Raw genomic sequence first — 26,054 nt, 5'->3', positions numbered from 1 at the left:
TCGTCGTCGTTGTTGTTTGAAAATCTGTTAAAACTTTTGTTACCATGTAACAAGTTGCAGTTACTGTTGGTATCTCCATTGTATATGATGTTGTACTCCTCTGCTATCGTTTGCAAAGATGAAAGCTGATGATGGTAATGCTGATGGTGGTGTTGCTGGTAATAACGCTGTAATTGTTGCTGATGTTGTTGGTGATGATGATGATAACGCAGCTTGGCATCGTCGTCGTCACCGTTGTTATTAACGTTGTTGTTGTTATCGTTTTTGCCATCATCGTCGTAATTTTTTACTCTCCTATTGGCCAGCATGAACTGCCTGTGCTTCCTCCAATCTGGGTTACCCTGACAACGACCTTGAACTTTGTTCTGACCCAATTCTATCGCCCGCCGGAAGTGCTCGTCCACCTGATCGCTGACGTCACCGTTAAAATAAGTAAGTAAGAACGTGTTTTCGGTTATTTTTTTCGTTTTAATCGGCCTTTCGGTAGACAAGTGACAGCTTGTTAGCAACATTTTTTCAAACATTCTTGATTTAAAATAATTCGTTCGTTGTTTACATAAAATTAAACTATTTCTGAATTTTTAATCAATTATCTTTAATGAGGAAACTGCTAAACTTGAATGATTCCATCCAAAATACTAGTTTCAATTAAAAATCGAGAAATACCTACAATAGAATGTGACTAACTTGGATTTATTTTCACCCCCAGTGCAATTTTTTTAGTTATAATTAAAACTTTTGAGCGTAATCATTAATTTATTTAATTGAATAAATTATATTGTTATAAATCTCACAAACAATTTCAATTTCTAAAGCAACATTCCTACATGTTTCAAATTTGTATATGCGACATCATAGGACACTTCTCATTGGTCAGATTATTAGCCAATGAGATGACAGCTACGAGAAAACTTATCTCGATAGGCCAATCAGAAGTAGCGAAGATGCGGTTCTTGTTTTGTGTTTTGTTTGTAACAAATTTGCAATGTTAAAATACTGTAGTAAAATATGAAATTAAATGTGTTTATTCACGAAAAAAAATATATTATTTGTAAATAATTATATTCAAATTGTAAAAATATTATACCGACTCGTTAGAATATCATCCAGGTTGATTTTAACACTTAGACACATCATTCATTTATTCATTCAGACATTCATCCATCCATTTATTCATTCCCTCCATAGATGCATCAATCATTCTTTATTCATTTTTTATAACGTAACGACAATCACCTCCTAATACTGTGAGAACATTTAGTTATCAATCAATCTTTCAATCCATCCACCGGTTTCGTAATACCATCAATCCATCTATCCATCCATCCATCCATCCATCCATCCATCCAACGAAACATTCTTCCTTACATTTATCCAAATATTTCTAACATCAACCAATTGTAATTAATTATTATTGTGTATTAACATTATTATATAATATTATTTTATAATTATGTTTAGCATATTATATTATTAATTATTACAATTATTAATACACACTTTTATTATATCATTCGATCTTAAAAAGCACAAAAACGAACGACAAATTCAACCCTTATACAAACAAAAAACAAAAAAAACTGAAGTATGGAGTGGCAACGAGGCAGGCTCAACCGCGGTTCAAATGATGTCTCGTATTGACGAAATGCAAGTTATGACAGCAATATCGCTCTTTCCCTGAGACCGGCGAGATGAATTTAGTGCGGTAGTTAGTTCGACTGCCGAACAGGCTAAATCCGGCATTTTTTAAATCAACGAGAGTTCGCAGCATGAACGCGATCGAATCCGGAGACGTCTTTGAGCATCTGTGATCCGGCCTTTCGTGAATGTCCACTTCCGGTGTATGAATTTCTAGATATAGTTGGCGGATGAATTGCAGGTGGTTGGCTGTGATGAGGTCGTTCAAGACTAGCCATTCAGAGAACTCCACGTCCATTTTTAAGATGTCGATATTTCTCTGTGTGGATGATTAGCGGCGCATGGTTGGACCAATTAAATTAAACTTATTGTTAAGATGGTGTTGTTAATGATATTTGAGAAATGTAAAGGTTGATCACCGCCACACAAATATGCGTTTTTAAAGTGTGATTTGCTTCTCACTGACATCTCACAGCCGGATTCAAATGCAACCTCAACCGACGCACAAACTACAAGCATTTTATTTCTTTCGTGTTTAATGGCTTTTAAAGGTCGTTTAAACACGAAATTGTTTAGCGGAATTGAAAATGAAAACGAACAAATGGAAAAAAAATTAAACAATATTAAATGTAGAGAGGATAGGTTAGCTCAGGCACTAGGCGAAGATTTCATGTGTTCTGCGTTGTTGTTATTGCGTGCTGACCTGGTTCGAATCCCGCCTGTGCCAAACTCAACAATTAACCATCTGACACGTCATGCAGTCTCCTGACATGTTTCATGAGAGGTATGGTGTATATTGTCTGGTGTGGTGTGTGAGAATGCTTTTGTTTAAAAAAAATTTGCAACTAAAGAAGAAAAAGTGGTCAATGGGTAAAACAAAACAAACGCACTCCTCTATGGTCTAGCTCTTTCATAATATCACCCAGCCTCTTCATGGTCCACCCTGTTCTTGTGTCTTTGGTGTTTATGTTGTCTATGCCGTAATTGTGGAAGTGACCATTCTTGGAGAATTGAAATGATTCCAAACCAATGCTGATGGTGAAGAGAAAATTTTTTTAAATTAAATAAAAATACCAAATACAAAATTGTATTTGTTTAAATGATACAAAAAACACAATTACAAAGAACAAACAAAAGCATAGATGCATAAACAAATACATAACATGCGTATATAGAACAATAATTACCTAGGATCAAATGCATGTACTTCACATTTCAGCACTCTCTCTACATCTTTCTCAAACTCAAATGTGTTGCCAACACTGCCAGGTGAAATGAAAAAAACTCTTAATTTAAATCCACTTTTTAATAAAAATTTATGGAAAGAATTTCTTAAATTACTAATTAAACTAATACTTATAAAATAAACTAATTCCAAAAATCAAAACAAAACAAACCCAAACGAGTAAACGAGGCAAGGTGGGGTGATGTCGTACCTGGGTTCGAGGCAAACATCCCAACCCCCTTCTTCTGGAGGCCCCAGATGTTCCTGATTCTGACAGTTTGTTGTTATGCTGCTTATCAGGCTAATTAGGACATGAATGACGGTATTTATAATTAAAATTAGTTATAGATGAAATTATTATTAACTTTTTGGTTAGCATCATTTGCATTATCATTATTATTTTTAGTATTTTTTGAAATTTTACAGTAGTTATAATGAGTTTTTATGTTTATTTTCATATAATCGTAGATTTAAAAATGAAATAATGTAAATTTATTTCGAAAATTATGGTAGGCTAACTAGAAGAAGTCTTCCTCTATTGTTTTGTAATCTGTACCAAGTGGTAGGAGGTACTCTCTCCTTTGTTTCTCACTAGGGATAGCTACCTAAACATTAAGAAAATTCAAAATTATCAGCATTATTAAAACTCTATTACATTACACCATTATTCCATATTACACAAATAAATATCGCACTGTATTATAATACATCATTCACTTCAGATGTTTAAGTTTTACATAGGAGCTGCTTGAATGTGATAAAAGGATCTTTTGTTCTACCCCAGATTATCGCACATCCTATATTTTAATAAGGACTGAGACACGCGCAATCACAAGGATAACCTTAGCGACGTCAGCCTTGCATCTTACGGCAGACGTGAATCCGGTTTTACTGCTGGATCTCGTGAAGAAAACCCGGTAAAAAACGATCAGACCGATAACGAAGCCTAATAACTTTCGCCATTTTAGCAGTTGTTTTAATTTTTTCATGAGCAAAGTGAAAACTTTTTCAAAAACTTCTTCGAAACTATTTCTGGCCATTTTTCGAATTTTATTTCAGCTGACGCACGTTAATTTAAATTAAAAGGATTTGAATTGACACCTGTATTGTTTTAAAAGTAAAGTACGAAAAGTAAACTTAAGTTATAAATTTAGTCCAATGAATATATCGTAAAAATATTAATAAGATTTGATTTAAATTACAAGCTTTTATTAAAGATGTTAATTTTACAATTTTTTATAACAATCAGTTTTTACATCAAACTTTTTACACAATAAAACGCATTTCACATAACATGAACCAATTCTAGCATTTATTTTATGCCCTTGCAAGCTGAGTTTTTGTAAGCTGTCTTTTTTAAAGCTAAACAAATATTGCTGGGAAAACCAGTTTCTGGTCTCCGAGTTTACCTGGTTGGTATCATTTTCATCATGTTCGAGTTAGTAGAGTTCAACTTGGATTTCTCCGCCTTTCTCTCCTCCCTGCAACGGATTCAAAAGGTTTTGGCATTTTTTTCCTACTTTTTACTAATTAATTAATTAATTTATTTATTCACTTTTTTACTTTATTTCATGATTTCATATGATAAATTATAATATTATATATATATATATTTTAATTAAATTAATTAAACCCTGTTTTTTTTTTAGCATGTTTATATGTTATATCTCTATGATGGTTTTCAGCTTAAAAATTTTTAACCTGAAAATGCTAAAATAAATTATACAACATTAAAATTAAAACTTATTTAATTTATATTATTACATTACTACATTACCCGCTCTACTAATTAATTTGTGCTTAAAAAATATAATAATAATAATTGCTATATTAATGTTAATTTTAAATTTACAAATAATTAATATAGGAGTGTTGCTTGACTCTGGAGAATTTCAAGTATTCAGATGCAAGGAAAGAATCATTTCTGGATCTGGAACATGCACTCGACGAAATTATTGATAGTACCTCGTTAGAATTTTTTTTTAAATTCAATTTTATATTTACTTCTAAATTTAATTTTTTTTAACAATTAACTAAAATTGAAATGTTTCTTATTATTTCAAAAGTTTTATACGAATATGCCAGGCTGTTAGTTTTTATAATGCCTTGTTAATCAATCAATCAATCTTTGTTTTGCGTCCAGAGACCCGGTTTCCCAAGGTAGGACGTCAAGTAATTTATAATGCCTTGTTAAGTGTTAATTTTTAAAAATGCCTTCTGCTTTTAAACAATTTTTATTATAGCCATTCTGCTAAACTCATTAATTAATTAACTAATTATTTTGTTGATTATTAAGTTTTTTGTTTTTTTTTGTCTCAGATCTTCCTGGTGGAAAGTTGTGAGTAAGTTTTCGATTGTTCTGCTATGGAAAGCCTGCTCTGAAGATGAGCATTTCAGGAAATTGAGAGAGTCGTGCAACTTTAGGCATTCTATGCCATCCATCGTAGACCGATTTCCAAAGTGGAATTTTACATTCTGCTTTGAGGTCCATAAGATGATGTACTGGGATCATCACATGATCCAGGTGTATATTTTTTAATTAATTTTTCGTTTTTTTTTGTTTTAGAAAATTTTTTTAAATCTATTTTATATTTTATCTTTTGTCATTCTTTGCCTATCTACTTTTCAGTTGGTTGATTTTTCCTCATTAATTTAATTCAAATTGGTTGTTTTATAACGTTAGAATAAAATTATTTAGCAAATTTTATATTATTTTTGACATTTGTAAATGGTGATAAATTTATTTTTTATTTCAATTTCCAAACAAGTTATATCAAATATTTTAAATATTAAAAAAAAAAATTTCAGTTCTTCAAAAGCTTGGGCCTCAACGAAATGCTAATCTCTCTACAATGCTTCTTTGAGTATCACTTCAGCCAAATGAACTCCAATGAAAATAGCACCAACGATATTATCATCAACGACATCAACATTAACACTGATGGCAATGTGCCGAACAAAGAAATGAGAGATTTGGCCTTTTTTGTATATCTGTGTGAGGGACTACAGGTAGAATTCTACAAAGCTGGGCTCATCACCGTCAATGATAACAACAATTACAACAGTTACAACAACTACAACAGTTACAACAATTACAACAACAGTTGTAACATTGAAACTATTAATAACAATAACATCAACAGTATTGCAAACAATGACATTACTACTAGTGTCATTAACAATGGCTTCAGTCACAATCATTCTAATCAGTCTAAGCTAGATTTGAAGATAAAAACTAATTTTCGAGAAGTTTGTAGGCTGATATTAGAGCTGAATAGGAAATTTTTGAACCAGATAAAAAATGAGAAAATAAAATTTCGTCGTGATCTTTATGGCGACGACGACCGCCTATTCCTAATTACAGTTATGAACATTGGAAATTTTTTAAATTTCATGGCCAAAAATAACTCCTGTATACTGGATAAAGATAGCATCTTATCATTGAAAAACCCTTCCAACTTTAACAGTAACTATGATTCGCTCTTAAGGAGTGGCATGTTTACTGATAAAAATATATGCTATAGCTACAGACTCCTAACTACTGCTGTTGGCTTAGCCGATGAAAATAGTAACGATAATGACAACGACAACAGTGTCGAGACCGTAGACAAATTAATTTCCGAATTAATAGAAATTATAATAGATAACAAAATAACTTTATTTAATTACATCCAAAAGCTAGAAGACAGTCTGGTGTTGTTGCTAAGAGATTCATATACATTTGGCTATAGCATTGTGGATATCGAACTCGATAGATTATCATTCGTCATTTCGAACTTGAAACCACAAACTAAAAATATTACTATTATTAATCAGAGTAATAACAACAACAACAATAATAATGGTAGTAATTGTAATAGTTATGAAGAGTTGGATGAAATAATTGATAAAATTAACGGTTATAAAAAGAAGAAATACGCTTTGATGACTGAGACTCCGTTTTATGATATTGTATCATGTCTGGCGGTTTCAAGCAGGCCAGATCTAGATATTGATGGTTGACAATTTCAATTTTCATCATTCATTCATTTATCAGTTCATTCATCCATCCATTAATTAATTAATTCATTAATTCATTTATTCATTCATTCATTCATTCATAATTTATCCATTCATTCGTTCGTTCGTTCGTTCGTTCATTCATTCATTCATTCATTTATTCAATGATACAATCCATCATTCTATTAATAGTTTATTTATTCGTTCATTTTTTTAAATTATCTATTTTAGTGTGTTGCCTTGTTCTAATGTATATATTTGTTTATTATTTTTATTGATGATAATAATAAGGAAAATTAAAAATAATATTAATAATAATAAATGAATAAAAAAAATAACAATATTATTTGTATTAAAGTCCAGAGAATGTTTTTCATGAAGATGGCCGATGCTTGTAAAATTCCTTTAAATAGAAGGTTGGTTGGGTCCGTATCTGCCATCGTTTCAGGGAAAGAATACTAATAACCATTTTAGTTTTTATATGTATTTATACATTTACATGTATTATATGCGTTATTATTTGTAATTTGCGTACAAATTACATGCTCGTTAAAAAATCTCAGACAACTGTTCAACCTTTTTTCGGGCTGAATTTACATCTAACTAATAAAGATCCTTTTTAAAATTACACAAAAAAAATACTTTGAAACTCGTTTGAAAAAGTTACATCCATAAACTTGATACAAGCGGAAGCATTTTCTGATTGATAATAATTAGACCCACTATGTTTATATATAGACCCACTATGTTTATCTACTCAGTCATATTAATCGTCGTCATTTTTATCAGTACTTTTAACTTCATTTTTAACATCAAAATTTTCCTCCTCCTAATTATTATTACCAATAACGCCGTTATCATCATCACCATCATTGTGATGATGATAACGTCAAAATCATCATCATCGTCAAAATCACCGCCACAAAAGGGTCATAGCAAAGATCAAAAGTTTCCTGAGGAGATGCAATCCACTTTTGATCAACTCGAGTGAATGTTATCTGCTCGTCTGCTCCCTCATCGTAAACGTTCAGAAGCAGCAGCAGCTACTACCACCGCTTCCTCAACTGACTCAACAAGAGAAATCGGGTCGACATTTGCTGCGGAGGATGTATCATCCCCGGGGGCGACTGGATTTTAAGCTGGCAAGACAGGAAGATCAGAAGAAGATACAACAACGACCACAGCAGGAAAAACGCCGACAACAGCAGGAATTGGAAAAATCCCGATACTCCACTCTTTTCAAAATGGGATCTCTCTGGAAAGGATTGGCGGGATCATTTTTTTCAAAAACTTCTCTGCCTGCACCAGAAAGCTATTTTAAGCAGAAACTACAGCAGGTGCAGAAACTCATTATAAAATCTGAACCTGAGTCACTACTGCTAGATCGAAAACCCCCACGAGAGCCAGATGACTATCTCGGGCCCATTCTCTTGGTCTGGTTTATTATTATTATTATTATTACTATTTCATTGTTGCTGTCATTGCTGTTGTTATTATCATGATTATCATAATTGTGATAGACAACAAAACATGATAATTTTTTCTAATGATATCATTTTGATGTGCGTGACTTTTTTCATTCATTCATTCATTCATTCCATTCTAAATTTCAACAGTGTTTACAAATAGCTCTAAGTAATTTGCCCAATGAAGAACTAAGCAATATCTTACATGCGGTCTACGCCAGCGACTGTCTCAGCAGCGACGGTCTCAGCAACAGCTGCAACAACAGTGTCAATAACAACCGCAACAACAACAACGACGACAAGAATTATAACATCATCAGCAATGATAATAATATGGCTATTACATCATCATCATCAGCATCATCATCATCATCTCTTCATCATCGTCATTTTCAGTTTAAGGAGAAGATCCAACGGTTACACTATCAAATGATGACGATGAACGAAGACCTACTACCTGGTGATGACAACAACAGCAATGAGAATGATGATAACGATAATAAAAATAATTGCTCTGCCATTAGAAGTATCGATGATAATAATGATGAGAGGTCTTTCGACAGGGACGTCTTCATATCAAAATGGACGACACTGCTGAATAGAATCAGCGAGGAAAAGAGTAACGTAAAGCCTGAAAAGGTTTGAAAAAAAAAATAATAATGATACTATCATGTTTATCATCATCGTTATCATTTTCTTCACTATCGTCATGAACCGTTATCACTATCGCCATCATCACTACTGTGACGTCATCATCACTACCGTAACGTCATCATCACTACCGTGACGTCATCATCGTCGTCATCACCGTTGTCGTTTCTTCCCAGATTTTCCTTCTGCTGATGGTTGACCCTGAGAGATCTCTGGAAATGATCCTACGTTCCGTATCAAACAATGTACAAAACGTCAACACTTTGATATGGGTATGGGATGGCTTTTTTCTTCATTCGTTCATTCGTTCGTTCGTTCATTCATTCATTCAGTCATTCATTCGTTTTAGTTTGGTTTCTCTCTTTCTTTCATTCCATCGTATGTTTGTTGATGTTTGTTCATTCATTCATTCGTTTGTTTGTTTGTTTGTTCATTCGTTCGTTCGTTTGTTCATTCGTTTGTCTGTCTGTCTGTTTTTATGTGTAGCATGTTCGCCACTGTGGTGGAATGTTCATTGGCAATTTGTTTTTCATTTTCTCGCCTTAAGCCTCTCTTTGTCCATCATTATGTCAGGATTTATAATCCTTTTTTTTCAAACTTCGAACTTTCTGACAGCATTTGAATCTGTACGGATGTTTTGATTTGAGGGCCAGTGCAAGCAAAAGTATCTTTAATAATATTAATAATAATAATAATGATAATAATAACAATAACAACAACAACAATAATAATAATAATATAAATAATAATGGTAATAATAATGATGGTGATGATGATAATTGTAAAATCAATAACCGTGGTGACGTCATCGTCGTCGACCTGCCTAGGAATACGTCACCGTTGGATTTAGTGCAACTAATAGTCAAACATCTAGCCGTATGCAGGCCACTGCTGTTCAGTGAAATATTTCTGAAGTTATATGCAGATGGGGCGATGAATGACAAGCAGTTAGACAGATTGCTCTACTTTTATAAATGCCTCGACGGTGGTATGTGTGTGTGTGTGTGTTTGTTTGTTTGTGTGTGTGTGTATATGTGTGTGTGTTTGTGTATGTGTGTGTGTATATGTGTGTGTGTGTGTGTGTGTGACTGACAAACAAGCAGTTAGACAGATTGCCCTACTTTTATAAATGCCTCGATGGTGGTGTGTGTGTTTGTGTGTGTGTGTGTGTATGTGTGTGTGTGTATGTGATGTGTGTGTGTTTGTTGCTGTTGTTGTTGACGCTTATGAAAAATATATTGAAGAGATAATTGTAATGGATGAATGAATGCATGAATGAATGAATAGTAACAATGATGTGCTTCAACTACTAGTGTTATAATTTTTTTTTGTATTCATAGCCACTTCCGGCAGAGGTGGAGCTAAGGTTGTAACGGGCCAATCACAGTTGATATCGTCCCGTGATGTCATGATGACTGACATCATTCTGCCAACTATCGCAAAGATGTTATCAGCACCAGCGACAACAATCGCTGCAGCTACTGTGGCTACTACTACTGCTGCTGTTAAATATTATCTTTCTCATTTGAAATTATTGGCCTTATATTTCAATAATAATGACAACAACAACAAAACCAACAATAATAATAATAATAATAAAAACAACAATAGCAAAGATTCTCAACAACTAGAAACATTAACATACATATCAATGCTATTTCTCCTAGACCAGTGCTATACATTTGTCCGAGATTTTGAGGCTAAATTTTTAGATTCACTTTTCACCGAACATAGTGATGATAACAATAACTACAACAGCAATAATAATTGCAATGATAAAGATGAATGTGATGTTGTTGTTGTTGGTGATAAACTGATAGAATTGAAGGACATCTTAAGGAATGTTACACAGTGTTGGCTGCTACTTTTGGCGAAAAATAATTCAGGTGATTTTCTTGTGTGTGTTTGTGTATATTTTTATGTTTGTGTATATATATATATATATATTTATATGTGTGTGCTTGTGTGTGTGTGTGTGTGGGAGAGAGAGAGAGAGAGAGAGAGAGAGAGCGAGAAGGTGTGTTTGTTTGTGGGTGTGTGTATGTCCTACATGTCTGATAAACATTATAATCCATTATTCATTACTATTTACTGTTGAATGAATCACTGCAGTACAGTTCTTATGACCTTTACTCCATTGTACGGTGATTTTGTGGTTTCAGCTCACGATCATCATTATAATTATTATTATTATATTATTATTATTTATATTTATTCATAATTATTTTCGTTATTATTGCAGCTGGATCTGTATTGGATGTTAACGATATTGCAGGTGGTATTCAGCAGCAAATCCATTGCAAGGAATTATTCTATCTGTTTGCGGCTGTATCTGTCGCTGCTTCTGCTACTTCTGCCGCTGAAGCTCATGGCGACGCTTATGATGCTGCTGCTGCTGGTGGTGATGCTACTGCAGTTGATGATCTTGCCACAACTCATGCAGTCGCTACAAACGGTGGTGATGCTATGGAAGAAAGTGCCAGTGTAGTAAGTGATGTTAGAATAATTAATTATTATTATAATATTATAATATCCATAATTAATTATTTAATAATTTAATAATTTAATGGTATGCCCCTTTTTTTTATGACCTATATTTATGATCATAATAAATATTACTTGTCATTTTCTTCAGATTAATTTTTTTTTTCGTTTTTTTTTTTTTTTTTTTTCGCAGCCGTACATAAAAGACATTGAGATGAAGTTGCGTCGTGCTGATGGTGACGTAGCATCATTTCAAACAGGTGATTATTTATTATTATTATTTATTTATATTTATAATTTTTTTTTTATTAGTTTTTATTATTGCAGCTCTGATATACGCAGAACCACTTACAATGTTACAGATATATATTATCTATATATCTTTTATCATGTTCTTCATATATTCATCCATTGATATGAAGCTGTCATCTTCGCCACAAAGGCTGTTTATCCTTTTCACACGACGTACACATGTATTTATGTGCACGCGCAAGCACCGCATCATATACGCTGAGTATATGATAGCCATTGAGATGTTTGACTCAGCGAGCATTTGAACCACTGAGCCATTTCGCCGGCCAGCATGCGACAACTTACGTTGTCTACCCATTTACCAACCTCGAAAGGATGGACGGCTGCTGGGTTGACCGGGGGTCGGCTACCCGGATGAACCTGCAGAAACTGTAGAGTTCGAACCCGGTCGTGGGAGTTGTAGACGGACACGCTAACCACTCTGCCACGAGACCCCAAAATTATTATATACATATATATAATGTATGCATGTATATATATATATATATATATATATATATATGTATATATATATATATATATATATATATATATATATATATATATCTACAACTTCTGCAAATGTACAACATACGTATATGCATAGCGTACATATAAGAACTGAACGTTATACATTATACATGATTAGTATGGGATTTCCTTGAATTTGAAGCCGGTGACTGAGGCTTACACGCCGCACCACTCAATGAAATTATACATCATTTATTTTTTAATTATTTAAAATTTAATAATAAAATTATTTTCTCGTGTTTTTAATGGTTTTTTTTTATTTTACAAAAATCCACAAACAGTTTTATTCGAGCTGGTGGACGGCCTATCCTACCATGATGATATTCTCAATGCTACCCTTAAGAACGGGCCACTCATGAATTTGATTAGCAAGGGCCCCTCTGTTGAAAGTATTCTCTCTTTAATCTGTTTGAAGGTTCGTTTGTTTTTTTTCTTTCATTTTATTTTTTTTCATTTTATTCGATAATTTTCCACAGAAAATAGTTCTCTGCAGCAATAGGGAATGGTTAAATGTTTGTAGATTTGCTATCGAGATCCTATCACTATCAGGACGAGTGATGTCATTATCGTCATTTTCCTCCTCTTCCTTTTCATCATCACAACCGTTATTATCATCACCATCATCATCGCAGAAGCTATCATCAACATCATCATCATCATCAGCCGAAGCAAAATTGTTAGCATTCTTTACCGACTTAGTAGTGTGTTACGATGTATTGCATAAGAGATCTAATGAAGATACTAAAGCCATCAGCAAGAAAGATACTATTACATCATCATCAGTATCAACAACACCACCATCATCATCATCGCTACCAAAGCCATTGTCGTCATCATCATTTCTTGAGGCAGCTTCAGTTTGTTATCAGTGGTCTTCTTTTCCATGGTACAATATCATTCATCTTTCCGTGCTCTTTATGAAGGTTATGATTATGATGATGATGATGATGATTTCGATGATTATCATGATGATGACTATGCTTATATTGATTTATTTTATTGTCCTGTTAGTGGGACCTATTATCATTTACGATGAATAATGATGAGCGTAGAATCTATTAATTTAATCTTCTTAAATGCGTATTTAAAACGTTAACAGAAATTATTCCTAGAAGATGACAAACAGCTTTCATCCTCACCATCCTCATCATCGTCGTCGTCGTCGTCATCATTGCTGAAGTACCAACAATGCATCAGTTCGACCTTGAAGATGCTGACATTTCTGCCGAAGGAGGTGCACTACCTGGTCTCACCGTTTATCACTGATTGCCTTGTCGAGGTGGCCAAGTTTAAAAATAATACTACTGCTGCTGCTGTTGTTACTTCTGCTGCTGCTACAACTGCTACTACTGTTGATGACGTTACAACTCCTGTTGTTACTATTGCTGCTGCTGCTGCTGCCGATGATGATGGCAATGATGACGTTGGCAAGGATGCCAGGCAGTTTTTAGGCTTTGTCAAATTGGCGGTCGACGAAATTACCATAAGGAGCGATATTAAGAAGAACATCTCCATGACTGTTTCAAGATTGATTCAAGAATTTTGAATTTTTCTCAGTATTTCTGTATTATTCTTTTTGCTCTTGTTTTTTTTTGCGTCGACTTGGCAGGAGTTTCCGTTTTTTCATTTTTTTCTGTTAAATAATATGTGCATAAGAAGTTTTTGGATTCAGTTTTTCGCAAAATTTCACGAATACCAAGGTGTAGGTGTGCGTGCGTGCGTGTTAGCCACGCCTGCCACTGCAAATATTTATTTTAATGGCAATTAACATTTTATCATTTTAGACTCCGTTTACTTTTAATTTGTAAACCCGGACATAAATGAATATAAAAATCCAGTTTTAACATAAATCACTTTTGCCTGGGGCTTAATCGGGCACGAATGAACTAGTTTTAAACGTTTTGAGTATATATTCAAATTTGTTTTGAACTTTTTAAAGTTTGAAATTTTGTAACGGAAAATGTCCGGAACTAACGACATCAAGAAAGTTGGCATCACCTATGAGGACAGGCTCCCGTATCTAATGTCCATTGAAACGGTCAGTCCATCTACTTTGTAGAGTTTATTTCACATATTTTATTTAAATGTCTAAAAATTATATATTTTAATTTATTCTGAATTAATGAATAATTGAATTAAAAGATTTTAATTAAATAATTGAATAAATAAAATATCAAATTAATTAAAATTTTAAATTAAATACGTAGGGCAAATCTTTTGCAACAGTAGTCAAAGAACTTTGCAGTCAGTTAGTGAATTTTTTACTAGTATTTTGAAAAAATGTTTAATAGTTAATAATATTATTAATAGAATATCAATAATTTAAAAAGTCCTGTGTTTCAGCTGATTTTTCAATTATCTGTTTGTTTATTTATTTATTATATATTATTTATTTATTTTATTTATATATTATATATCTTGATATGAATCTATTTTTAGCAATAATTAATTAGTGATCCACTACTACACATATATATATCAATCCTCGTTTATAGTCTCAATCTGTTATGGGTTGGACTTTTTTATTCCATTCATCATATATATATATATATATATATATATTTAAATTTTATAATTTGTATAAATTTCATTCCATGGAATTAAATTTCAATTCATATCGCCAAGTTATCAGCTCCAGAATCCAGACGACTACACACTGTACTTAAACATGCCAAATTGTTATAAATTCCTTACTGACAATGTTTGTTTATTATTATTATTTATTTTATTATTGTTATTATTTATTTGATCATTAATGTGAATAAATTACTACTTGTAATGTTATTTTTGAATAAATAGTAATGTTACTGCTAAAAATAAAATGAAAAAAATTCTTGAAAATTGAAATAAATCAATCAATTGATTGATTAATTAAACTTTTAAAATGTAATAATGATAGAACTGGAGTGAAATACAAAATGGATCTGTGCTGAATCTTGTGTTGTCTGTTGTGAGTTTTGTGATTTTTTTTTCAAAATTTCTTTTTTAATTGATTTGTAGTTAATTAAATAATTACTTTCATTCATTCATTCATTCAATCATTCATTCATTTCTTTATTCACTCTATACCCATTTATTTATTCATTCATTCATTCATCTAATTGTTATTTAAATACTATTACATATATTATTTTTGTTTATTAATTAATATTATTCATTTATTAAATATTTTAACCATCAAAAAACACTTTAAATTCCTATTAAATTAACTATTTAAAAAAAATTAAATAACTCATGACACCACCATTAACTAAAATTTAAATTCACTATTCATTTTTCACTAGTCCCGACAAGCCAAAGCCATCCACGAATCCATACAAAGACACAAAAGTGAAAATATCAAAGATAACCTGAAGAGACTTTCTGAATTGTCGACCGATGAAACCTTTGCAAATGCCTTCATATCTATTGGTGGTCTTACTACGGTCGAGAATATGATCAGGGGGGCCAACAAGTATGCATAAATTAGAATTAATTATCATAATTAGTGGGCTGAAAGTTTGCATACGTTATATTTTATAAACGTTTTAGATGATTATGAAATTTTGAATGTTTTCTAATTTAAGCGTCGACGAGAGGCTGTCTTACTTGCTAAAATCTTTCATCGACTTGATGGATTTTGACCCATCTGCTTGGGGCACTGTCGATCATGAATTCATCAAAATTGTTTGTTTCCTAATTCAATTTTGATTTTTTTTTATTCTTTGCACTTTTGTCCATTTACAAATTGCTCTTTCTTTGGTTCTTTTTACCGTATTTTTTTCTGTTTTTTTTTTAAATTTTTACGTGTTCGAGAAATATATTTTGAAAATAGGTGTCCAACTGTACTAACTCTGTGAGGAACTTGGAGAATTCTGTGGTGCAAGCTTCCTTGGATATCATCGAGTCCATTATTATGAATTGGTTGGTGGGTCAGTTGGTTGGGCGGTCGGTTGGTTGGTTGGTTGGTCGATTGTTAATTGGTCGGTCAGTCGGTTGGTTGGTCATTAATTGATCTATTAATTGATTGGCTAATTGGATCAAAATAGAAACGAATAACAGACTGAGTGAATTATTAAATAACGAACGAGTCAGTGAATGAATGAACAATTGAGTGAACGTATGAATGAATACATAAATAAAAGGACACGAACGAATGAGTGAGTGAATGAAAAAACGAACGAACGAACTAATAAATGATATTTCTCAATTTACAGTCCTGATATGTACTCCATCGTGGAGCAAGAAATCACATCAACCAGTCTCATTCCACATCTGCAAAGGTCTGCTATAATGTTGATGCCGCTAATGAGGCTGGCTGATGACGACAACGATGGCTACAATGATTACAATGATAACTTTGATTGTTATGATTACGATAACGATGATGACGACAATGATGACGACGACGACAATGACGGCGGTTACGATGACGTCATAATGTTATAATTATGAATAGTTCTACGGAGGGAATTCAGACGAGTGCCCTGGCGGTTTTCAATGCTTTGTTCATGAAAGGAAGTAGTGAGAAGAAGCGAGTAGGCATAATTATTCTATAAAAATAACAATGATAATAATATTAATAATTACATTAATAAATTATTATTAATATTATTTAATTATTTTAGAGAATTGTGGATAACTCTAATTTCAAATCACTGAGGAACATCATACTGACAGTTAGTTAGACCACGTGATCATCATCATTTACGTCTTTGTCATCAATTTCTTGTTATCATCATCATCGTCATCGTTACCACCAACAACATCGTCATTGTCGTCACATCATCACCACCATCATCGTCATCATCATCACCACCACAATCATCATCGTCATCACCACCACTATTAAGATCATAATCATCACCAAAAGCATCATCATCATCATCGTCGTCATCATCATAATCACGAACCACCATCAGTGCATCATACATAGGGGCAATCCGAGCCAGGGCATGCTACGCCAACTCCATGTCCTCCAGTCCCTCCTCTTCAACGTCATCGACGAAAAACAAAACGCACCCGTTGACGTCAACGATTCCGTGAGTTATGACGATGATGGTGGGTGCTGACGATGGTGGTGATGATGATTGTGATGATGATTGTGATGGTGGTGATGATTGTGATGATGGTGATGATGATTGTGATGGTGGTGATGATTGTGGTGATGATTGTGGTGATGATTGTGATGATGATTGTGATGATGGCGATGATGATTGTGATGGTGGTGATGATGATTGTGATGGTGATGATGATGATGACGTAGTAGTATTTTTTATTATGATTTTTGTTTTAGTTATGACGGTGAATGTTTAGTTTTTTTCATGTTCTTTCTCACACAAACACACACACATACACATGCCACACACACACTCACGCGCGCACACATACACAAACACACAGTAATAATAATCAATAATAAAAATACTTCCCTTCAATAAAAAGATGAATAGCAGTTAATGTGCCCCATATTTGCCCCAGAATGCCCTCTTACAAATAAAGGAACTGCGTCAGATAGCATTCGATACAGACCCTGATTTGACACCGATTGCAAAGAGGCAGAGTCAGTTAAAAGACTTTAAGAGATTGGGATTTCAGGTTTTGTTCGTTTGTATGCTTTGTATATTTTGTTTGTATGTTCTGTATGTCTTGTGTAGATGTTTGTTTGTTTGTTTGTCTGTCTTACATACACTCGTTTACTTTTTTATTCATTCAAACGTTTTTTTATTCGCTCTCTAATTCATCTCATCATTCATTTATTCATTCATTCATTCAAGCATTCACTCCTTAATTCACTCACGCACTCATTCATCACAGAACCACATGAATCCGATCGAAGACTTCCTTGCCACACCTCCCGGCCTCCTACCCCTCCACAACATGATGTACTTCGCCGAGAACCACAGGGAGAATTATACCAAGGTGATGATGGTGATGATGACGTGAATGATGACGTCATCGTCGTCGTCATTTTTTTTTTCCTCGGCAGGTGGTCCTGGAGAACTCGTGCCGTGGAGACGATCACGACATGCCCTTTGCACAGGCCAGCATCGAACTCACCCAGCTGATCGGCGAAACCCTGAAGATTGCCGACCAACGTAAGTTTACTGATTCATCGATCGAAAGTGTTTCAACCGATTGATTGATTGACATGACTTTCAACTTTGACCTTCAACTACGACCCTCAACTTTGACCTTGAAACAGCGACGGAAGACGGCCGGTCCTACCATCCACTCTTCTTCACGAACGACCATTCCTTCGAGGAGTTCTACTGCATCTGCATCCAACTCTTCAACAAAACCTGGAAGGAGATGAAGGCTACCGTAGCTGACTTCACTAAGGTCCGCTACTGATTAGGGCATTAGTGAAGAATTTGTATTAGTACATATAGATACATACATACATATATACACACCTGCATACGTACACATACACACACACAAACACACAAACATAAAGGCAGGTGATTTATTTTTTATAATTTACGCGCGCACACACACACATATGCACAGGTCATAGGGGTGGTACAGGAGCAGATAATACGAGCCCTTGAGAACCAACCAATGACGTTCGAGCAGTTTCGGAACAAGCTCTCTAAGTTAACCTACCAGGAGATTTCGAACCTCTGGTACCAGGAAAGGATGATGAAGATTGAATGGGGACTTCAAGCTGAGCCTATATTGTTAGTTTCTGTTGGCTGATTGATTGATTGATTGATTGATTGATTGATTGATTGATTGATTGATTGATTGATTGATTGATTGATTGATTGATTGATTGATTGATTGATTGATTGATTGGCAGATTGATTGATTGATTGGCAGATTGATTGATTGATTGGCAGATTGATTGATTGATTGGCAGATTGATTGACTGATTGGCCGATCGATTGGTCGATTAATTGATTGATCGGTTGGCCGATTGTTTGAATAGTAGTAGTAGGTTAAGTAGTAGTAGGCCTATATTTATATTTTAATTCTTTCGTTGTTTGATTGAGTGATTGGTGGATTGGTGTGCTGGTGGTGGATTTTTTGATCGACCAATCGATTGATCGACCTGCCAAACCAACTAGAGAACTGAGGAAGCAATTGAAGGTACAAATCATAGAGTTGATCGAGAAGCAGAGGCTCAACTATCTCACGGAGGGAACCAAGTTTTCATTGAAAGCTTACAGAAGACAAGGTGCGTTATTAAATATAAAAATTATAATTATCATTATAATTATTGTCATTATTGTTAATAGTAATGTTTTTATTATTATTTCAATTGTTGTTTTTGTCGCTACAAATCCCTGCAGACAAATTCATGTACTGTCGTTTGAGCGTGAACATGCTGACGCTGCATTACGGTGAGTGCGAAGAAAATAATGCGCCATCCTGCGAACAGTTGGCTTACAACGGTTGGCTTCACGCCTCTCCTTTACTCTTCTCATTATATTCTTGAGAAAATAGGAGTAGACTCAAATTTGAAACGAATTGGAATTGTTTTGATTTTACGGTGTTTTTTATTGTTTTTTATATCGTAAACTTATCTATCTATCTGTCTGTCTGTCTCTCTATCTTTTATCTCTCTCTTTCTCTCTCCCTCTCTCTGTCTATCTATCTCTATCTATATATCTATCTATCTATCTTTCTATCTATCTTTCTTTCTTTCTATCTACCTACCCACAATTTTAGTGGCCATTAATGAAATCAAAGACGTCTTAGTCGGTAAGGACTGCCCACATGTTAAGGATATCAAGAAGAAAGTCGTTAGTGTGCCTGAACTTTTTTTTTCTGGTATTTTACAATCTACTATGTTGTTTAAATTTGAAAATTAATTGGATTGTTAAATTATTTTAATTTAATAATTGATTAAATAAATATTTGATTTGTATACTTTTACTCTTTGCTTAGCTTATTCTTGTTTCGGCCTTAATTAATCCATTCATTTCAATCATTACTTTGATTATTTTATTAATTGCGTTAACAATTTCATTAATTATGTTATTTATCTCATTAATTATGTTAATCATCTCATTAATTATGTTAATTATCGCATTAATTTTGTTAATCATCTCATTGATTATGTTAATTATCGCATTAATTATGCTAAATACTCCATTGATTATGTTAATTATTTCAACGAAGGCTAATGCAAATCTGGCGTTCACCATCGTCTTAGAGGAGTCCTGCTCCGCAGAGAGGGCTGACCTTTTGAACTTTCTGGCGCCAAACGAGGAGGTATTTAACATCTGGATGGACGGACTGAACATTTTGAGGAAGAGACAAGTTAGCAAGCGTCACGCACGTATTCTAATTACCAAACCACACATACAACTTTGAAATATTCAGACCACTAAGTTTATTTTAATTTTTTTTTCTTATTACATTATCAAACACGTCCTAACTGATTTTTCTCCAAAGATGTCCAGTGAGGATATGAAGCGTGATCTGGATACGCTGCTGAACATGGAGATCAAATTGAGACTGCTGGAGGCTGAGGGACTGACCATTCCCGACACACCTCCTCCCATTCCACCCCTGCCGTCTAACTTCGATTTTCCGGAAGAATTATTATAAATTTTAATTTATTACAAAGTATTTTATTTAATAATTTTTAAATGACTAGCTATCGTGTTTTTCCTTCATCGTGTCTTTTTGTTTATCTTCCCAAAATTTCACATTTTTGAATTTTTTTACATTTAAAAAAAATGTTTTTATAAGTTTTATTTGTCGCTGTCTGATACCAAAGATATGTAATATTTTGAATAAATAATCGTGTAGATAGATAGATAGATAGATAGATAGATAGATAGATAGATAGATAGATAGATAGATAGATAGATAGATAGATAGATAGATAGATAGATAGATAGATTAGTAAATATATAGAATATTTTAATGTTCATTGTACAGTGTCACTTGTTTATGCAATGTATTTTTACGAATTGAATGCCTGATTTTTGAATTCTTAGTTTTTTTACAGGCATGTAGTTTACACACACATATACACACACAAGCGCTCACACAAATTTATATTTTAAATAATAAAGACATACACTCTTTTTTGCTATATTAAATAAAACTCAATCCTCCCAAACAAAATTCTATTTCTTTCCAGAAACAAATACTATCAAGAAAAAATAATAAATTAATGAAAAAAAAAGAATTGTAACGAGTTTGACACTGAAAATTATCCTGACTACCAAGACAAAAACACTAAATCTTCAAAGATCCAACGACGTCACCATCGTCTACTGATATAATTAAATGTGAATCGAGGTTAAAAGTAATTGAGGCGAATTCGACTGCCATCATTAATTCTGCCCTCCAGCTATAAATAAAATGCTAACATGTAAACTGTGTAAACAGCAAACACACATGGTTTACTGCACTGCACATGTACGTGTGTGTGTACGTGTGTGTGTACGTGTGTGTAAATGGATGCATGAATGAACAAACGAACGAACGAATGGATGGATGAACACAAAACTTAACAAGAAAATACTTTTATAAAAGATATATGCGCGTTAAATCTTCTCAATAGCATCTGAATCACAAAGTGCACGCATGTACAACAAATGCACACATCTATCTACGAATATATGTACCGTGCGAGTACATGTTTCATGCTTTTATAACTGCACCAACATAAAAGAATGTCTATTTTAATTAAACGTTTACATGTACAATATAAACGAAATGATATAGCCGGTACGTACGTGTCTAGTTTATAACAAGCAAGCAAAACAAAACACATAAACAAAAACACATAAAAACAAACAACAACACACGTTTAGACGATATTTTCCCCGAGATCGGGGGTTGCCGTTTGGCTACCTATGATGAAACCGAAATACCCCTCGACGCCATTCACATCTGTCACTCGTCTCAGTATCACGCAACCCCGCTTTCACTTTGTCCTAAAACAATAACACAAAAAACACAAAACATTACAAGTTGACAGTCGGTTTGAAAAGTGACAAACAATGTTTAAGAGGAAGATTGATCTAGAAATGAATGTATTTGACGTTTGTGTGACAGGACCCGAAAGTATATGCTTGCGAATTTAAGCATGTACATTTGTATGTGTTTGTTTGTATACCTATATACCTACAATGTACACGAAATACACATGTGTTTGTACATCGATATTTACCATTGGTATGTGTTTGTTTGTATACCTATATATCTGTAATGTATACGAAATACACATGTGTTTGTACAGCGATATATGTATGTGTATACATTTGTATTATAAGCTCTGCATGCACACATATACTTTCAACAGGAGCCAAGCTAACAAAGAAATTAAATTCTAATTAAAGTGCTATTGTTCTGTTGTTTATGGTCATCTGTGGCCATTATGGGTTGTCTACGTAGGTAGTCACTGGTGATTTAATGCTGCCAATCTTACTATGATGAGGATGTTGATGTGTTTGTGTGTGTGTGTGTAGTTGTGGTTGTTGTGTGTGTGTTGTCGTGGTTTGTCTTAATGTCATGTTTGTTTCTTTTTGGTGCTGAAGATTTTTTTCTGTTTTTTTTCTAACTGATGTACCAGAGTTGTGTGGCCTGTATGGTATGTTGAATCACATTTTGTTGTCTCCGCTAGAGTTTTAGTTGGTTTGCTGTCAACATTTGCCTTTATCGATTCGTTATTTTTGAATTAATGAACGATTTTCAATGTGTTTCGTTTCGTTATTTTGTCTTGATATTTTTCCCCATAAAATGCATCTTATTGGGTTGTTAAGATGTTCAATCAGTACTTCCCTGATTGCGACCTGAAAGGTACTTCACTGTCGTTCAACTGTCTTCAAATTCAAATTAAATTATTTGTTAGGTTAAATAGAAATATTTTGTTTTTAACGATTAAATAAATAAATTAATTGATTGATCGATTAATTAATTGATATTTGACAATATTTGCCAGTTGAGAAAGAAAGAAATTTTTTTCAATGAATAAAAACAAAAACAAAAACTAAAAAATTATCGAAATATTTTAAGATGTGACTCACAGATTGAGAGCCTGCTCTATGCTCTCTCTCAGATGGATGGATGGAGTTTTAAATTTCGAAAAGTATTGAGAACCGTTGACACTACCGACCAGACTCGTCGACGAACCTTTCGCGTGGACATCGGATCGGCCGGTTTGTCGAGTTAAAGAAAAGAGCAGAGATTCGCTATCGGTATGTTTCGTCGGACTCAAATCGCAGCTTATGGCGGCGAATCGTAACGTTTTCCTGGCGACTCCTTCCGTTCTGGGATGTGTCGATCGTACCGACACTAGAATCGATCGGTCAAAATTTTTTGCGGTTACCGTTGGCCATATTGTATCGGTTATGCCCTGCTTGTCGGATAATTGTGTTTCCGTGTCGTCGGTATTGAAATCATCGAGTTCGTTGTTTTTTGTCGGTTTGATTAGTTGTCCGATCAAGTTTTCATTGTTAGTCGGTTCATTTTTATATTTGTAGATATTAAAGGTTTTGTTTAAAAAATTTCTGAAACTTGAATGTTCACCTTTGTCAAAAGTTGAAGAATTTTCGTTGATAAGTTTTTCGTTGTTTGAAATATGAGCTTCCGAATCTGAACTCGTTCTGAAACGGATGTACCCTTTATCGTTAATCAGCATTATCAAGTCGGTATCCACTGATTCGTTATCGTTAGAACTCGATTTATCGCTCATCGCTGGCGAATTTTCGGTTTTATAGGATGCTGATGTTGATGATGTTGATGATGATTTGTTGGCGATATGTGTAGTTTCAACATCATCGATGTTGTTGTTGTTGTTGCTATTGAGGTTATAGCTGATGCTGTTCTTTGTTATTGCAGTACTATCGTTATCGCTACTGTTGTTGTTGTTGTTGTTTGTGTTGACGGCTCCGACATCACTTTGACCAACTTTGTTGTTGTCTGAACTATTAATGTCATTAATATTTAATGTATTGACGTTGTTTAATTGGTTGTGAAGTTTCCTATCAAAATATTTTGTCTCTTCCAGCTTACCACAAATTTTTGAATTGAAAGTTGTCGCAATCTTCCAAGCTAAAATAACATCCACACTCAATAACACCAGCATTACGTATTCAAAAACCGATTGTAGCACATAAATCGGTATTACGTACTCGGATATTAGCGATAAATTAGCGCTATATAAGTCGGATTTTGCGATTTGTGAGTCATTACTTTTAGCGTACATCTCCGGCTCAAGACTATTGAAGATATCTGTGAAGAATAGAGACATGAAGCTTAGTGAGAGTAGAAAGTTGATGGAGATAATGAAAAAGTAGAGAGTAGATTTAATTTTATGAAGATGCTTAAAGTTGGAAGACGATGATGATGAAGACGACGACGATGATGCTGATGTGTTTTTAATCTTAATAGATTCCATATTCAGTTTGCAGTGATGAGAATCTGACGATGACGACGGTGCATTTAACGTTAACAATGCTGACGTCATGGTCGTCGATGACGTCATTGATGACGTGATTGCCTCGTCAGACGGTTTTGAAAACTCCGACAAAGATAGCGATGGCGATGATGATGATAACAAGACAGGCGATGGTGACGCTGACGACGATGACGACAGCAATATCAGATGCGACAGAAACAGAAAGAGAATCGGAGTGATTATTTGTAGAGATGTACCGAAGTGTGTAGCGAATACGAATAGATTCGGTCTGATGGTGAAGGTGATGGCGACGATGAATACAATGATGGAAAGATAGATGAGAATGCCAAACATGTATAAACGTGTTAAGGTAATTGGCCGGCGTGCCGAATTGGCTATGATGTCGTTATTTTTGAGAGTGTTGTTGTTGTTGTTGTTGCTACTACTGCTGCTGTTATTCATAATGCTATTGATATTGATGTCATTGTAGTTGCTGTCAGCTTTGTTGTTGTTGTTAGTTAGTTTGTAGTTAGTGTTATCATTACAATTATAACCCGTGTTATTGTTTACATTTTTTCTATCTCTGCTAATAAAATCGGGTTTACTTATTACGTTGAGATGACGAAGCCAATATAAAAATAGCAACAGGGGACTCGTAAAAACGCTGACCAATGACAGCCAAGCTAATTCCGGAAGTAGATAATTATTTGTCAGAAAATTGGCGCCAAAATCGTTAGCCACTAAAAATGAAGTAATCAATTTAAAAAAAGTTGCGATTAAAAGAATCGACTGCGACAATGATAAATACATGTAAGCATTGTTTTTGGCTATGACGTAGTGTTTTTCAGCATCCAGCTTTATTTTAAACATTTCCTTTTCCGGTTGATCACGTGAGCCAAACAAACAGTCATTTGCAATGCTGTTGTTGTTTATTTTGTTGTTGAAAGGATTGCCGTTGTTAATGTTGATGTTGTTGTTTATTGTGGCGTTGTTGACAATTATTTTGTTGGCGTTTGTTGGAGAGTTGTTGTTGTTGTGTATGTTGGTGGTGTTGATACATTCACAAATCTTGTTGCTGTTGTTGTTTTTGACGTTGTTGCTGATGTTTTTGTGTCTTCTGCTAATGATTTTGTTGATGTTGTTGTTACTCAAATTCTTGTTCACAAAATCGTAAGACTGCTGCTTCGTTCGTTGTTGGCTGACAATGGAAAAAAGGGTAATGTATAGGATTATGATGAAAAGGATTAAGTGAGTGAATGATGATGTGTACGATAGGCTTGTTATTGTGACTTTCAAAGAATTGTATTGGGTGTAGAAGTTGTTGTTGTTGTTTGCGATGTTGTTGTTGTTGTAGTTTGTATTGTTGTTGTTGTTACTGTTGTGTAAGATGTCTGGTGAAGGCGTTCTATAAGCAAGAAGT

The 26,054-nt window shown here is 33.9% G+C and overlaps 6 protein-coding genes across 6 annotated transcripts in view; 3 read left to right on the top strand and 3 right to left on the bottom strand.

Moving 5' to 3' along the window:
• HELRODRAFT_189947 (hypothetical protein) overlaps positions 1-512 on the bottom strand; it is a gene marked incomplete at its 5' end in the record, with an annotated part of 2,219 nt that extends 1,707 nt beyond the window's left edge. Inside the window, 2 exons of the mRNA XM_009033318.1 lie at positions 52-125; positions 246-512. Coding sequence (XP_009031566.1) covers positions 52-125; positions 246-512 — 341 coding nt within the window. The remainder of the gene's footprint in view (positions 1-51; positions 126-245) is intronic.
• A 229-nt stretch (positions 513-741) lies between these two features.
• Positions 742-3,922, bottom strand: HELRODRAFT_189946 (hypothetical protein). The gene is made up of 6 exons (XM_009033317.1): positions 3,706-3,922; positions 3,383-3,468; positions 3,036-3,164; positions 2,826-2,900; positions 2,529-2,670; positions 742-1,957 (listed from the first exon to the last, which is right to left on the bottom strand). The coding sequence occupies exons 1-6, from the start codon at positions 3,901-3,903 to the stop codon at positions 1,610-1,612; spliced, it is 978 nt and encodes a 325-aa protein (XP_009031565.1). The 5' UTR covers positions 3,904-3,922; the 3' UTR covers positions 742-1,609.
• A 371-nt stretch (positions 3,923-4,293) lies between these two features.
• On the top strand, positions 4,294-6,865 carry HELRODRAFT_189944 (hypothetical protein; the record flags this gene model as incomplete). Its single annotated transcript, XM_009033316.1, has 4 exons — positions 4,294-4,362; positions 4,731-4,831; positions 5,183-5,387; positions 5,672-6,865. The coding sequence occupies 4 exons, from the start codon at positions 4,294-4,296 to the stop codon at positions 6,863-6,865; spliced, it is 1,569 nt and encodes a 522-aa protein (XP_009031564.1).
• A 378-nt stretch (positions 6,866-7,243) lies between these two features.
• HELRODRAFT_189943 (hypothetical protein) lies at positions 7,244-13,943 on the top strand (the record flags this gene model as incomplete). Its single annotated transcript, XM_009033315.1, has 12 exons — positions 7,244-7,278; positions 7,791-8,295; positions 8,479-8,967; positions 9,156-9,251; positions 9,595-9,967; positions 10,320-10,865; positions 11,222-11,466; positions 11,657-11,723; positions 12,567-12,700; positions 12,762-12,839; positions 12,918-13,208; positions 13,385-13,943. The coding sequence occupies 12 exons, from the start codon at positions 7,244-7,246 to the stop codon at positions 13,829-13,831; spliced, it is 3,306 nt and encodes a 1,101-aa protein (XP_009031563.1). The 3' UTR covers positions 13,832-13,943.
• Positions 13,944-14,088: 145 nt separating this feature from the next.
• On the top strand, positions 14,089-22,911 carry HELRODRAFT_185222 (hypothetical protein). The gene is made up of 23 exons (XM_009033314.1): positions 14,089-14,323; positions 14,493-14,533; positions 14,911-14,986; positions 15,185-15,235; positions 15,570-15,739; positions 15,852-15,951; positions 16,100-16,188; positions 16,482-16,547; positions 16,724-16,802; positions 16,893-16,943; positions 17,187-17,306; positions 17,746-17,862; positions 18,082-18,186; positions 18,254-18,362; positions 18,470-18,606; positions 18,778-18,947; positions 19,338-19,447; positions 19,563-19,664; positions 19,942-20,015; positions 20,395-20,535; positions 20,671-22,025; positions 22,181-22,289; positions 22,327-22,911. The coding sequence occupies exons 1-21, from the start codon at positions 14,246-14,248 to the stop codon at positions 20,824-20,826; spliced, it is 2,142 nt and encodes a 713-aa protein (XP_009031562.1). The 5' UTR covers positions 14,089-14,245; the 3' UTR covers positions 20,827-22,025; positions 22,181-22,289; positions 22,327-22,911.
• A 346-nt stretch (positions 22,912-23,257) lies between these two features.
• Positions 23,258-26,054, bottom strand: part of HELRODRAFT_166378 (hypothetical protein) — a gene marked incomplete at both ends in the record, with an annotated part of 7,073 nt that continues 4,276 nt past the window's right edge. The window contains one exon of the mRNA XM_009033313.1: positions 23,258-25,832. Coding sequence (XP_009031561.1) covers positions 23,258-25,832 — 2,575 coding nt within the window. The remainder of the gene's footprint in view (positions 25,833-26,054) is intronic.

Source organism: Helobdella robusta (genome assembly GCF_000326865.2).
Source record: "Helobdella robusta unplaced genomic scaffold HELROscaffold_9, whole genome shotgun sequence".
Taxonomy (NCBI): Eukaryota; Metazoa; Annelida; class Clitellata; order Rhynchobdellida; family Glossiphoniidae; genus Helobdella; species Helobdella robusta.
Note: the sequence above shows the minus strand (reverse complement) of the source record. Positions and strands in the feature narration are given on the sequence as shown.